At 41.5% G+C, this 16,195-nt stretch overlaps 1 protein-coding gene across 2 annotated transcripts in view; it reads left to right on the top strand.

Annotated features, from left to right (window-relative positions):
• The first annotated feature begins 8,035 nt into the window (after positions 1 to 8,035).
• Positions 8,036 to 16,195, top strand: part of Fmn2 (formin 2) — a 171,055-nt gene continuing 162,895 nt past the window's right edge. For both annotated transcript variants that reach the window (XM_070034272.1, XM_070034271.1), the window contains exon 1: positions 8,036 to 9,843. In XM_070034272.1, the coding sequence (XP_069890373.1) occupies positions 8,265 to 9,843 (1,579 nt within the window). In that variant the 5' untranslated portion in view covers positions 8,036 to 8,264. The remainder of the gene's footprint in view (positions 9,844 to 16,195) is intronic.

Below are 16,195 nucleotides of genomic sequence, written 5' to 3'. Positions count from 1 at the left end.
GGAAGCTTTGATAAGAAGATCATGAATCAAGCCCATCCTGGGCAGAAAAGTCTACAATACTTTAACCTGTGAAATGTCAGGCTAAAGGCCTGACTCAAGTGACAAAGAATCAACCATATGCAATCAAATTGAGCAAGAGTGTAAGGCCAGAGCTAGCACAAAAAGAAGGAAAAAAGAAGGAAGAAAGGAAAGAAGGAAGAAAGGAAGGGAGGGAAGAAGGGAGGAAGGAAAGAGGGAAGAAGGAAGGGAAGGAGGGAGGGAGGAGGAAAGGGAGAGAGGGAGGGAAGTAAGGAAGGAAAGAAAGAAGGGAGGAAGGAAGGAAAGGGGAGGGATAGCTATAGAAAGAGAGAAAAAATTAATTTGACCATATTTATGAAGTTTTCAGTCCATAGTGGGTTGGCTGTATTACTTTTGGACCTGTGGTGAGTCAATATATGATGGTGAAAGAGCATGGTCTTTTAAATTAAAAACAGGAGTTACTATACTGTAGAACAAATAGTATCTCATTTTTGCTTTTTATTTTTAAGGCTTTGCAACAGTTTCAAGGTAAATTAGATAGACAGATGGACAGATAATGTAGATATAGGTATAGATTCCAAAAAGGCCTTTATGAGCATGTGTACATAGGCTTGTCTGAAAAGGAAAAAAAAAAAGATTGCTAACTTCAAGAAATCTAAGATATCCAATGGACATAGGGGCCTGCATGAGGCAGTTACCTTCGCAGACCAAATAGCTATGATGCCCTAACTAAAGACCAAAGATTGATTTAAACCTGGCTAAAGACAATTGAAGAATTGTCAGTTGTTGGTCAGGCTTCTTGCTTCTAGTTGGATTTGTGTAGATCCAAACCTCATTACATAGACTGGGATGAGTAATAAGCCTGAGAATGTCACTTGACTAATATGGACCCTTGCTCATCATGGAAGTTTAATAATGGGAGGATTGCACTCCCGGGAAGCACTGGTGCATTTTAAAACACCTACACAAATGGCCATATTATGGCAGGGATGTAAAGTTTAATAGAGTCTCTCTTGAGAAGACTACACTTTCAAGAAATAGCTTGGGTAAGAAACAGCTTGAAACAGCATTACCCAAGGATGCCATTTGTGTGCTAAAATAACCCCCCAAAATGAGTATAACCCATCGTAGAAGGGAGTGAAATATATGGGACATATGATCTTTTGAAGACAGAAGCATAGAATTCAGTAAAATGCTTAAAATTACAGATGATTTTTAGTATGATTAGTATTTGTGGACACTTTTCTACACTTGGTAAAGATAAAACTAAGACTACAAGAGAGGTGATTAAATTCTCCCTCAAGGAAATTATTCCCACGGTTGGATTACCCAGCTCTATTCACAGTGGCCATAAGACATCCTTTTCTTCTGAAGTCACCCTGAAAGTGAGAAGAGCTTTATAAATAAGTTGGAAATTATCTTTGTCATGGAGACCACAATCCATGGGATTAATAAAAGAAAAGAAAAAGAACTATTCTCTTAAAAAGGAGTCACGAGCTAAACTTTGTCAAGAGATAAAAGTGCAAAAAAAAATGTTAACTGTTGCTTTGCTCCAAATTAGAATCTTTACCCAAATTGAATTTAAATTAAATCCCTTTGAAGTTGTTTAGAAGTCACACTTTCTGGCCTCTATGATGAATACCCAATCCTACAAGTTAGAAAACAAAGCTGTAACTAAACAGTACGTGTAGCAATTGATTCAGGTGTTAACCACTTCACCACGGGTTGTTCTATACAATATTGAACATAAACAGGTTGAGCTGCACTACCCCATTCTTCCTCAAAACCAGCTGCTGACAAAAACCCAGAAAATCCAAAGACCTGATAAACAGCTGGATGAAAAGTGGGAGAATCCTGTGATTTACTATTGCCATTGGAGAAGGTTGCAGGGTGGGGGTGAGGGGTCAACAGTATCCCGAATAAGAGAGAATACTGGAGTCAGCACCTCAATTATCCACCTAATTCACAGTTCCTGAATTGAATGACAAAAAGAATGTCAATGTCAGAGAGATCCATGACAAGACTCTCAAGGTTGGCAAAGGGGTAGTAGTAAAGTATAAAACAAAGAAAAGCAGAAAGAGAAATATGTTCTGAGATGCAGAATAGAAGCTAAAGTCTCAATAGATGGTCCTCTTCCAGAAGTTATACAGGCTAACCTAAGCTAGCAAGTTATTTTAACCATGTACCTAGATATGAGGTCACCTGCAACTGTCAAGCCCACCCCCTCCCCCTCCCTCTTCTCCTTCTTCCCTCTTCCTCTTCCTCCATATTTGCAAGGCCAGTGCTCTTCCCTTGGTAGTGCTAGTCCTTTTTCCTTTTTAGTTTGTTTTTCCTAATTGGATCCTGAGATTTTGTTCAAGTTGGCCTTGATCCTTCTACCTTCAGCTGCCTCATATCTGGGATTCCTGTTTTGCTTTTGAGAGAGGGTCTTGATAACTTATGTTAAAATTGGCTTCTAATTGCCACCCTCCTCACAAGTAACTAAGATTATAGTGTAATATGCAGTGTAATATGTAGTGCATATTTTGATGTTATCATCTAAGCGGGGAGCGCTGAGCCCAATTGACTTTATAATCAAAGGATCTTGTGATTTGGGTGTCTGTTTTTTGTGATCTCTGTGAGCACTCCTTGGTACTGAACTAGGCACATTTCATACTTGGACCATATTATTCATCTAAAGGAATTATAACTCATTTAATACCTAAAGGAAGGGTGTGTAAATGAAGGAATATATGCATGTGTTTCCTTAAAGAATTTAAACTTGATATTCCAGCAAGTATTGTTCCTAAATTTGTTTTTCCTTTTTGATGTTTCTATGAAACTCAGTGTTATCCATCCTGCCTCATTATTAACTACCCACATGCCATTGAGGATTGCAGGACTAAAACCCTGGATGCATCACTCCAGGATAGAGCCAGTGTTCACCGGAGGAAGAGGGCTACAGTGTTAGAGCACTTGTTTAGCATGCAAGCCGAGAGTTCAAATCCTAGTGGCACCAAAAAAAAAGGAAGGAAAGAAGAAAGGAAGAAGGAAAGAAAGAAAGGAAGAAAGGAAGAAAGAAAGAAAGAAAGAAAGAAAGAAAGAAAGAAAGAAAGAAAGAAAGAAGGAAAGAGGGAAAAAACTAAAAATGTCAAAATATGTAAAGATTCGGAATAATTCTATAGATTTTACAGTCTGATAGATTTTTCAGAGATCATAGTGAAAAGTTAAGTCCTCTCTTAAGATATTTAGCACTGTAGAAACAATGAAGTCTTATTTGTCATGTTAGTCTCTGCCGTCAAGATTCTGATTTAGTTTGATGAATTGGGAGATAGAGTTGTCATCCCTCAATTCTTTTCTTTTGTGTTCTGGAGAACAAATCCAGAGCACTGTGTCCACCAGGCAGGTACTATACCAAGAAGCTATATCCCCAGCCCTCAGCACTACACTGTATTAACTGGCTTGGTAGTAAGCAGGTGTCTCACTCACAAACATTAATGAGCTATTGGGCTGGATCACTCTTGGTCATGTGAGCAGGAGGCGTGCTCTTTGTATTATGTTAACAGCAGCACCTCCATTCTGACAACCAGAAATGTCTCCAGACAATGCCATATATCCCCTGGGGTGCAAAGTCATCCCTGCAGTTGAAAAGCATGGACAATAATGGGAGGGAACAGATGGGAGTGGGAAGTTGGGGGAGAAGGGGGGTATGAGAATTGACAGTAGGGGTGGGAGGCATGTGTGAATTTGAGAGACATTAAGGAGGAAGAATAGAGAAGACTGAGACTGGTGAATTGTTTGGACTGGAGGAGAGGAAGGAGGCAACAATGGGTTTTTTTGGGGGGGGGCACCTGGAATGATTGTGGGGATTTTATTGAAGAAAAACCAGTATATGTATATGCATATGTATATATGTATATATATATATATATATATATATATATATATATATATATATATATATATATATATATATATATATATGAATGAATGAAAGGGAGTTAAATTCAAGAGTGATAATGTGACAGGAGTTAGGGTGTCCTCCAGGCTGTGGGATCAGGGACCATGATCTAGAAGAAGTCAAGACTAAGAGGTAGATTGAGGTGGGGACAATAGCTTACTAATTGATAGGCAGAAAAGTTGTCTTTAAAATGGAAGATCATGCATTTCCTGGAGAAAAGAATGAGATGAATAATATAATATAAAGCAATCTAATTGTTCTATTAGAGATCCACAACATTGCATCAAGGCTAAGCAAAAGGACACATTGGAAAACCCTCAATAAACTGATTTAAAAAAATATTTCACTACACTGTATTTTTTCTGTGGTACAGGAAATCAAAATCAAGGGCTCACCTGTTAGACAAGTGCTCTGTCATTGAAGTATACATACCACCGTCTATCATTTAGTATTCATCTATTGCATGATTCCAATTCAAAACAGCTGAAAATTTCACACATTCTTGAAGTGTGCTTTCTTCAACATTTTAATAAAAAAACTTTAATCATACAAAATATTTGAGAGAATATTGTAGTGAACACCAGATATCTACTATGTATATTTCTACTATGTAGATTAAATAATTAATATTATCCTATTTGCTATACCACATGTCTGTCCCATTTTAGTTTTTGATGCATTCTAGAGTAACAAGATTAGTATACTTAGCACAACTATGCAACATGTATATTATGAACTAGAGTCCAATACTTATTTAAAGTTTATCAACCCACTTTTACTATCTTCTATCTACTGATCTATCAATCTATCTATTTATCTATTATCTGTCTTGTTTCTTGAGTTTTTTGTGGTACTGGGGTTTGAAATCAAGGCTTTGCACTTGCTAAGCAAGATAATTACTACTTCAGCCTTTTCCAACACTATTCTAATTTCCATTTCTCTATTGTTTTGGTTTAGTTTATTTTTCGGGTAGCGTTGTGTGCTTTTTGCCCTGAGCTATTTTCAGAATCTGTTTTTCTATTTCCGTGTTTCAGGTAGTAGGCATGCACTACCACATCCTACCTAATTATTTATTTTGAGGTACTAGAGACCAAATCAATATGCTTTATGCATATTAAGTACATGCTTTATTATTGATGTAAAAACCTTCATTCATTAATTTTTTAATCAATTATTTTTCTAGTATATCAGAGTTTGTACTCAATATCCTGGGTCTGCTTGCTTGACTAGTGTTCTACCACATGAGCCATGCATTAAGGCTTGCTTTTTGCGGGTTTGGAGTTGAAATCTAGAGCACTTTTCTTCATAGGCAGGCCTCCAACAGCAAACATGCTAATCTCAGTAGAAGAACAACTACTCACCAGCTCCCAGATAGCTAGAATTACTTGAGCCCTGGGGGCCTTGTTTTACTACATTCTATAAACCCCTATATATTTCTTTAGCTGGAAAATGAGTAGGGCTGCACTTTATTTTGTGTGCAATCTGTGTGACCTCTTTGGGATGCTAATAGAGTTTTTTTTTGCCAATAACTACAATATGATACATATTTGAGCTGTGTGGGTTGGTCATACTTGGCCTTTTTTCTTCTGAGATCTAATATGTGGTTGGAAGGATTCCTAATTACTTGTTTAATGTATTTTTACAATAACAGATATGATACTTTTTCCTTCTCCCCTTTTTTTCTTTTCCTTCCATTTCATCAGCCCCCCCCCCTTTTTTTTTTTTTTTTTTTTACTAATTTTGAATTACTTTTATCTACTTTTCTTTTTTTTCCTATCCATTTATTTATTTGGTGCTGAGGATCAAATTCAGATAGGGGCTCTACCACAAAGTTATATACATCACTAATACTTCTTTATTGTTCAAATAGATATATGTTTGAGGACCTATGTCCCAGGTAACTTTAATATTACTAATTACCTGCTGAGTACCAAAGAATTCTCTAAGCAAACTTTTTCAGCTTGCTTTTATGATATCTTTACCAGTCCCTTAAATAGAAAACAGTATGATATTGTTTGTTATAAAGAATTGGGGCCTACATTTTTCCTCAAATATTCTATCTGCCCCTATGCAAACTTGGAAAATTCCCTTCACCTCTCTGAACTGAGCTTATGTATTAATTAGTATTGGACCTACCTACATTTCCTACTCACGCTGGTGAATTTGAAGTGAAGCTTCCCACGAAATAGTGCTTTATCAACTTGAACCTGCTGCCCAACTGCCACCTATTGTTTCTCATTCAAAGGGTGAGAAAAAAACCCAGCTGTCCTTTCTCTCTCTTCCTTTCTCTCTCTTCTTTTCTATCCCTTCCCTCTCCATTCATTTGTTCCTGCTAAATTCTTGAATGTATCACAGAGGAAAATAGTAAGTAAACAAATAGTTCATAATCAAAGGTGCTCTGTTAACGACAGAGCAAAAATCAGGATTCAAAGTACCTCAACATTCAAAGTAGCAGAAAAATTTCAATATCCACAGGCAAATTGGGGCCTCCGGGGAGCCTGGATTCTAAAAAATAGAAGAGAACAGTCTTTTGAAAGAGGTAGAAACAAAGGCTTTTCAAGCACTCAGGAATCCCTTGGAGACCGGAATATTACCCTGGCAAAGTTATTAAAGTTGATTTCCACAAACTATTTACTTGAGGGCCATATAAGGACAGCTGTTTATTCCCCCCTGATTTTACATTTATTTAGAAGATCATAGTTTGAAACGCCTAGTAATTGCTAAGTATCTTTTCTATCAAAGACTTGTAGACTATAAGACCAACTTTTTATTTTAAACCTTTCAAGAGAAAGGATTAAAATGTTGGTTCCTAGTATGCAAAAGAAGACTACACATTTGCTTGCTACATTTAAAATGACATCATATAATTAACTCTTCTCTGAGTTTAAAGATATATTTTGGATAACTATTGCATACTTTCAGAGTCGTTGACAATGAACTTCTAATTTAAACAAGTATAACATTTGCTGATTAATGCTACTCTAGACTTAGTTTGGAGCTTGGGACTTTCTTTCAGTAGCAATGTTGTTTAAAAATATTTTTTAAACTGTAGGCAGCTAACATCCAGGCCAGAAGCCTTGGTCCAGGACAAAGCATGCATGGAAGGATTTGCTTGGGAAAGTGGTGGTTTATAGCATAACATCTAATTGCCTGTGTTTGTGCCAAGGATGTTTCCTTTCTTTTTTCCTTTTTATAGGCGATCACAATAGTGACATGTTTAATATTGATGAGTTTGACCTCCTGGGAGTTATAGTATATGCTCCCTTTTAAAATACAAATGCTGTTTAATTTATATGGTAAGCACATCCAATTTTGGAGATTAGCATTTTAATCAACTCTAATCTTAGTATTTTCAGCTTCTTCTACCTCTCCTATTTCTGTCCAAAAAATGTTTGATAAACCCACTTTGGAAGAGACAGTTGGCATCTGGTGCTGAAGAAACAAGGTCTATGTGAAAAGAATGCAAAACGGTATGTCGTAACCTTTGTTAGCCCACATACACAAGCACCTTAGTGTTCAAGACGATCAGTTATTCAAGAAGCAGAACAATCCACTCATGCAACAAGTATTTCATGGTAGAATTATGATGTGGCAGATAGAGGGAAAGGTGCAATTGGCTGTGACGTCATGGCACCTCTAACTTGCTATTGGGATCTGCTTTGCTTCATTACGTTGGATTCCTTTTTTATTTATTTTTTCTGATTGCAGCTTTAAAGTTACAACCCACCAGTGCTTAGGGAGAGGATAATGCATCCTTGTTGGCTTGATGGAGATAAATGGCCAGGCATGGTGGTGCATATCTGTAATCCCCGCGTTTGGGAGGCTGAGCAGAGGGATCGCGGGTCAGTTCAAGGCCAGGCTGCGCCACCCAGCAAGGACACTATTGGAGGGGAGGGGTGGAGGGGGGAAAGAAGTCGTTCTCAGAAACCGAGGGAACATTTTGCGCGCCAGGTTTAGGGAGGAGCCTAGGGGGCCCCTAGGGGGCGGCGGCAATGGGCGGGGAGCCAGGCCTCGGCTGCGTCCTGTGCAGCCATTGGCGGGGAGTGCGCGCTGCACTGAGCATGATCGAGCCCGCCGGCCAGGGCCGCAGCCACCGCCGCAAGGACGGCAGCCGCGAGAACCGGCGCACATTATGCAAAGCGGCGGCAGCAGCAGATGTGAACCGGCCCAGCTGGGTGCTCTTCGGCCTCCCCTTCCCTCGGCTGGCCCAGCTGCCGGACTTGTCCCCGAGGCTGCCCTGGTCCTGGCCGGGGCCACGATGGCCTGAGTACCTTAGGAGCAGCGGGCGCAGCAGCGGGATTGCAACATGGGAAACCAGGATGGGAAGCTGAAGAGGAGCGCAGGTGATGCTTCCCACGAAGGCGGCGGCGGCGGCGGCGGCGCCGAGGATGCTGCGCGGCCCAGGGATGCGGAAACCACAAAGAAGGGGAGCGGGAGCAAGAAGGCGCTGGGCAAGCACGGCAAGGGGGGAGGGGGCGGCGGCGGGGAGCCGGGCAAGAAGAAGAGCAAGTCGGATTCCAGAGCCTCGGTGTTTTCCAACCTGCGGATAAGGAAGAACCTTTCCAAGGGGAAAGGGGCCAGCGACTCCCGCGAAGATGTGCTGGATTCTCAGGCCCTGCAGATCGGGGAGCTGGACAGCGCTCAGTCCCTGGTTACTAAGACTCCGGACCTCAGCCTCTCGGCCGAGGAGACGGGCCTGTCGGATACAGAGTGTGCGGACCCCTTTGAGGTGACCCGTCTAGGTAGCCCTAGGCCGGCCCAGGCTAGGGAAGGGGTCCAGGCGGTCGCAGAGGATTTGGAAACTGCGGCAGGGGCTCAGGATGGACAAAGGACCAGTTCTGGCTCGGACACGGACATCTATAGCTTCCATTCGGCTACGGAGCAGGAGGATTTGCTTTCCGATATCCAGCAGGCAATCCGCCTGCAGCACCAACAGCAGCACCAGCAGCAGCTGCTGCTCCAAGACTCGGAGGAGCCCGCAGCGCCCCCCACTGCCGCCTTCCTGGGCCTGGATGGGTTCCTGCTGGGACCCAGCAGCGGAGTTGTTGGGGAGGCCCCGGGCCGCGGGGACGCCGCGGATCAGACCTTGTCCGCGCTCTCCGCCTTACCCGAGAGCCAGCTCAGCGAGCCCCCCGCGGCGCGCGAGCCCCCGGCCTCCCCGCGAGACCGCTTCGCCTCCGAGGCGCTCAGCTTCTCCACCGCCCAGTCGGCCGCCGCCGACTCCCCCTCGTCCGCTGCCTTCGCGTTTCCCGAGGCTGGGGCTGGCGAGGAGGCAGCCGGAGCCCTCGTGCCCGGGGCTGGGGACACAGACGAGGAGGGCGAGGAGGATGCTTTTGAGGATGCTCCCCGAGGCTCTCCTGGAGAGGAATGGGGCCCAGAGGTGGCCGAGGCCCCGCAGAGGCTGGAAGAAGAGCCGGAGGAGCGCACTCCAGGGCCCGCTCTCCCCGCAGCCGCCTCCCTGCCCAGTAGCCCCGCGCCCAGCCCGCGCTGCTTCAAGCCCTACCCGCTCATCAACCCCTGCTACATCAAGACCACCACCCGGCAGCTCAGCTCCCCCAACCACTCCCCCTCCCAGTCCCCCAGCCAGAGCCCCAGGATCAAGAGGCGCCTGGAGTCCTCCCTGAGCCGAGGCTCCAGGGCTGGCTTGGCCTCTGTGGCAGCCCCGGCTAAGAAGCACCGGGTGGACGGCGGCCTGGCCGGGGGACTCAGCCGCTCCGCAGACTGGACGGACGAGCTGGGCGCCCGCGCGCCTGGGGCCGGAGGCTCGGCGCACCTGCTGGGGCGCGGGGCGACAACGGATCCCAGCGGTGGCGGGTCCCCGGCTCTGACGGCCACGGCGACTGGGACGCCAGCGACGGCGGATGGCTTCCAAAACGTGTTCACAGGTGAGCGCGCCTATCCGCGCTCCTCCCGGCGGCAGGTCGCCTGCCAATCAGGGCCTTCCCCTGCCACCCGCCCTGCCCGCGCTCTCCCAGGCCTCGGCTTGGCAGCCGGGCCGCCCAGCCCCCCCCCACAATGCAATGCCTGGGTCTCTGGTGAATTGTTCTTTTTCTTTTAGTTGAAATTGAGTGATAAAGGGAACGATTTCGTTGCGTCTGTTCGAAGTCATCTCGGGAAAGGGCTGTTCTACTCATTTCCCGAAATATTTGCTCTCTGTTTCACAGTTCTCCTAAGGAAATGAACTCCTTTTGCGCCATTACTTGTTTGCCTACCTCTTCCTGCAAGCTTTAAAAGAAGAAAATCGCTCATGATCCTTATCAAGCGTTGGTGTTGGAGGCACAGATTATGTATTTCAGAATATTATACAGGTGATATCTGTCCTCTTCTAATATGAATACAGCTATCTATCTAGATAGATGTATGCGAGTACAGAAGCATATGCACATATGCTTTAAAAGAAGAAAATCGCTCATGATCCTTATCAAGCGTTGGTGTTGGAGGCACAGATTATGTATTTCAGAATATTATACAGGTGATATCTGTCCTCTTCTAATATGAATACAGCTATCTATCTAGATAGATGTATGCGAGTACAGAAGCATATGCACATATATATTGCATATATTCCTGCCATATATATATGTGACATGTATATATGTATTTCACGCATCTGTGAAATACACATATATAGATCTATATATACCAAGCATATATGTAGTGTCATCAGTTTAGATATGAGTATTTTGTGAAGCTAAGTACTCACTCCTGTTTGTTAATGCAAACAAATCTGATATGTGCTTCTAGAAAATGAATACATGATAGAATATTAGGGACATTTTGGTTTGGCTTCTTGAGCCAATGAGAAGAGGCTATAATGCGGAAGTAGGGAAGGTGAGAAACCAAAGCACTTCCAGTTGATGGCTCTGTTCCTCAGAGATGTCTGCAGGTACAAAGTACAGCTGAAGGGTGGTTTATTGTGAAATTGTGGAGTAGTATAGTGAATTTATCCTTTCAGATAGGTCTTCACTGTAAGAGCTCGTGCACAGTGTCATTTCCCATTCACTTAAAATCTACTGCTAATGATTGAATGAAATGTAGTGTAAGAATTTAATGAACAAGAAGAAATACAAACATGTCAGTGCTGATAGGTTTGTGATAAATATTTGAATAATTAAAATTCAAATGCAGCTTTTAAAGTCATGTTTTTATTTTAACAACGAAGTTAACTAGATGTGACAGACGAGTGACACTTGCCCATTATCCTAGGACTTTGAGCCAGAGGCAGGGTGAAGAGTTGGAGGCCAGCCTGGGCTATTTAAGAAGTTGAACTTGCTATACTTGAATTTATCCTTACTTTATACTTAGCCACAGCTACGTCATAAAAACTTGACCAGCCAACTTGACTTAGCTACTAAGCCTCTACCTTGTTATCTATCTATCCACATATCTAAGAAAACATTCACCATATAAATTGCTGTGATGAATTTTCCGACATAGTGCCCAAGTAAAAGACCCTGAGTTCAAACCCCTATGCCAAAAAGGGGAAAGGTATTTCTTAGAGTGGCTGTTAATGTTGTGGTGGCAACTTTTATTGTTTATCTTTTTAGAATCTTGAAAGTAGTTTCTTTTTCTTTCTTTTTTTCTTTTTTTTTTTTTTTGGGTCCGGTCGTGGGGCCTGAACACTGGGCCTGGGTGCTGTCCCTCAGCTCTTCAGCTCAAGGCTAGCGCTCTACCACTTGAGCCACAGGGCCACTTCTGGTTTTTTCTTTTTGCTTATGTGGTGCTGGGGAATCGAACCCAGGGCCTCATGCATGCAAGGCAAGTGCTCTACTACTGAGCCACCTTCCCAGCCCCTTGAAAGTAGTTTCTATCCACTATTTAGGCCATTTTTTTCACTCTTTCTTTGCTATTCCTTATTTTTATCTTTTTATTTATTTATTTATTCCAGTTGTGGGGCTTGAACTTTGGGCGTGGGCACTGTCCCTGAGCTCTTCAGCTCAAGGTGAGCACTCTACCACTTGAGCCACAGTGACACTTCTGGTTTTCTTGCGGTTAATTGGAGATGAGTCTTAGAAACTTCCCTGCCTGGACTGGCTTTGAGCCAAGTATTCCTTATTTTATAGAGTTAGTTTAAAGGAACATTTATAGGAATTTAAAACTACCACACAGATTATGTTTTTTTGTTTTTTGGTTTTTTTTTTGAGTCCGGTCATGGGACCTGAACTCTGGGCCTGGGCACTGTCCCTCAGCTCTTCAGCCCAAGGCTAGCGCTCTACCACTTGAGCCACAGCACCACTTCCGGCTTTTTTCTTTTTGCTTATGTGGTGCTGAGGAATCGAACGCAGGGCCTCATGCATGCAAGGCAAGCACTCTACCACTGAGCCACCTTCCCAGCCCCAGATTATGTTTTTTTTAAAGGTAACAATGATCATGTAAGAACATGACAGAACATTTTTGATAAAAGATGATTGCAAGGTTGTGAATTTATTTTATTTTATTTCTTAATGTTCTGTGGATCAAATGTAGGACCATGTGCATACTAGGTAAAGACTCTACCACTGAAGCATACCCTAGCCCAAATTCTGTGAATTAAGTTTTGGTGAGAAATTGTGTATTTTCTCTTTAGGTAACATTTCTTTGTATATAGTTAACCCAAAATGAAAATTACTACAATACAATTACTACAAGATTATCAACGATTAATATTAAGGAATGTTCTTCTAGTAGTCTAAATCATTGGAAATTAATTTGCTATATTCATTTATTGTGCATATGTATATATATATACAATATACATTGTACATATATATGTATATATATATATATATAGTATGTGTGTGTGAGTGTGTGTGTGTGTGTGTGTACTGAGATGGAAGGACTTGTACATGCTAGGCAAGCACTTTTTTACTGAGCCATATTCTGCAGCCAGAACCTTGGCATGCCTTTTCAAGTTCACTAAGAGAAGACACTAATGAGCACAGAGCAGGGGCTTCAAAGTGATGCTCATGATAAAATGCTTGCCTAGTTTGTTCAAGGACATCCTCCTTAGCACTGAAAAAAATACACAAAATAAAAACACCAAAGAAAGAAAGAAGACTCTACAGGAATCTTCTGTCTGTTATCTATGTAGTTGCGTATTTGTATCTATCTATTTGTCTGTTGGTCTGTCTGTCTATAGATATGCAGAAGTGTCTTGAAGAGGTATAATCCTTGGCATTTGTCATAGGAGAATGGAAAAGAATCATGGAAGATCATAGGACCCTAATAAGGTTGATGTTTTGTTTTACCTTTTGTCTTTTTAAAAATAAAATATCTTTTTTTTCTTCTTAAAAGTGCACTCTTGGAATATGCATATCATTTTAATGTTTAGTATTTTCAAATTTGAACTTTGGGACTCCAAAAGAGCCCTGTTTCAGTAGTGCTTGGGTTTTTTGTTTAATGTCTTCAGGCAGATTTTTTTCCTCTTGTTATATGAACATCACCTATTTCATATTTGATAGTTTGCTAGAACTGATCAGCAGATGTGATTTTGTGTAGCTGCTTCCAGCTATACAATATCACTCATTGGCTGAGTGTTCTTGACAAAATATCATCAGTTGGAAATGGAGATAAGCAGAGGTGGAAACTTTCTCGAGGTCACAGTGTGATTCATTCAGAGGCCAAGCTAGAAATAGAAGCTGAGTCTAAGGATTCACATGGAATGTCTTGCTTATTAGTAGTGTTTGGAAGTTCAAAGATATAGAGGAAGGATCTAAGACCTTCACTGGTGAGACATTTTGGCTTCTGAGATAATAAGCTACACTGTTTGAATGGCTGAACATCCAGCCTTGATTTGCAAAATGGGTGCCTTTTGACCTGGGAGAAAGTTTTATTTTATTTTTTTCAAAGCAGCCTTCATGCACACTACATTTCTGGTGGTGTAGGGTAGGAAGACCAACAAGATGATCTTGCTTTGTCTGAAGAAATTGATGGCATGTTAAGCCACTGTATTTAAGAATTTCATAGGTAATGTATTTGAATTTTAAGTGCATTGCTTTCAATATTTAATAGCAAAAAAAGAGAAATTCCTTGGCCTATCTTGTCTGTTGCCTCCCAATCCCTACCAGTTTGAATGAGGATTAAGCCCAGGGCCCTTTTTATGCTAAAAAGTTGGTTCATGCTGGCCATTAGTGACTCACCCCTATAATCCTAACTATTCAGGAGGCTGAGATCTGAGGATTCCAGTTTGAAGCCAGCCTGGGCAGAAAATTCTGTGAGATTCTTATCTCTTAATAAGTTCAGAAAAAGCTGGAAATGTCACTGTGGCTTAAGTGGTAGAGCACTAGCAAAAGAAGCTTATGGGCAGTGCCCAGACCTGAGTTCAAGCCCTAGGAGGGAAAAAAAGTTGTTTTATAACTGAGTTACATTTCCTGCTTGGTAAAAGACTAAATATAAATGCAGTTATTTAAGGTTTAGGTATATACTATGGTAAATTTGTGATGCTAATTGTACCTTACCTATCAATTATGCCCTTATCTATCATCTTTTAAACACATGAAATGAAAGTTTAATCTGTTTTAAAGATTGGTAACATTGTCAGACACGTCATTTTTAACACTTTGTAGAAATAAACACTTGGCCAGCTTCATCAGCTATTGTACTCTGCAGCTTGTTCCGTTTGCTTCAGTGGAGTTTGTGTCTGTGGGGTTTCTTGATTTTTCTCTTGCTGTCTGCTATGCATTTTTTTTTGTCGATAATGGGGCTTGAACTCTGTGTCTGTGGGGTTTCTTGATTTTTCTTTTGCTGTCTGCTATGCATTTTTTTTGTCGATAATGGGGCTTGAACTCTGGGCCTGAGCCCTGTCCCTTAGTTCTTCAGCTCAAGGCAAGTGTCTGCTATGCATTTTTAGAGCCATCTTTAGTCTTTTCCTCAGCTCCCCAACTCCTTAAAATATATTTTCAGTGATAAATTTGTTATTGGCTTATAAAACATACAATTATGATGTTAGCCATATTTAATGCTCTTGAGCTAAATGCTGTGTTTTGCATTAGTACATTATATAATTATCTCTGCTCATCATTGCCTTGAAGTATAGCAGCTTATATTCTAGGAACAAACCAAGGCTCAGATTAATCAAGTAACTTGAATAAGTAACTCATTAAGTTAGTAAGGGGCCCATCCTGGATACTTCTTTACAAAACAATATCTGGGGCCATATGAAGTGGCCCACGCCTGTCATGTCATCTACTTGGGAATGTCTTGGTTTGATGGCTGCACAGGCATCACAGGTTAGCGAGAGCCTGTCTCAACCAAGAAGCGAGACATGATGGCTTGTGCCTATAATTCCAGGCACATGGGAGGCAGAAAAGGAGATCTGAGGTCTAGGCTTGCCTATGCAAAACTTGAAACTCTCTTAGAAAAAAACAAGGAGCTAGGAATGTGGCTCACATGATAGAATGCCTTCCTTGCCAGGTTTACATACTGATTTCCAACACTAGTATTGTCAAAACAAACAAACAACAAAACCTGAAAACAAATAAAACAAGCCAAAATCTATTGTTAATGAGTGTACATGAAAACTAAGTTATTGTTGATCTTGTGAAGGACTAATTAATTAATAAGGAGCTTGGACTTTAGAATTTAGAATGTACACTCATTTTTTGATCTGTCTACAGTTTCTATTGATATTTTGCATCAGTGGAGAGAAGGGTTGATTGTAGGAGTATACATTTCCTTATATGCATTAGTAAACTGTCACCCTGAAAGGCTTAAAACTTGAACAGTATAATTTCCTTCAAAAGCACCTGACAGAGTACAAAGTTATTGGACATTAACTGTCGAATAAATAAAAGTTAGAATTGTCCCTGATAAATATACTAATGTGTTACTATAAAAGGATAAAGGGATATTGGAATGCTGTCCTTATCCCTGAATACTACATTACTGGGTTCCATCCATCAGCCTAAGTGGAAAATGAGGGCATTGTTCTTAAGTCATTGTAATTTTGGAAGCATGGTTTCTTTAGGACTGTGGCTTGGATTGAAGTCAAATACCAATAGCTTGCATGTTGGCTTTAATGGCTACCTTAAGCTGAGGATTGGCCTGGTTTTAAATGCATTTAAGCTTTTTGGATATAAGCCATGCATATTTGAGCTGGAACAGGTGTGGTTAGTGCTTTGTCCTTCTTATTCTATTAAAAAGTTACTGAAAATATGTTGGATGATGATAGCAGTAGTTATTCTAACTACTGTTATTCTAGGTGTACTTGAATTCTAGCTTTGCTGGCTAGATAAGTAATTTTTTTCTTAGATCTATGAA

This window comes from Dipodomys merriami, unplaced genomic scaffold, assembly GCF_024711535.1.
Source record: "Dipodomys merriami isolate MVZ:Mamm:240054 unplaced genomic scaffold, mDipMer1.0.p SCAF_24, whole genome shotgun sequence".
Taxonomy (NCBI): Eukaryota; Metazoa; Chordata; class Mammalia; order Rodentia; family Heteromyidae; genus Dipodomys; species Dipodomys merriami.
This window is presented reverse-complemented; position numbering and strand designations above follow the sequence as displayed.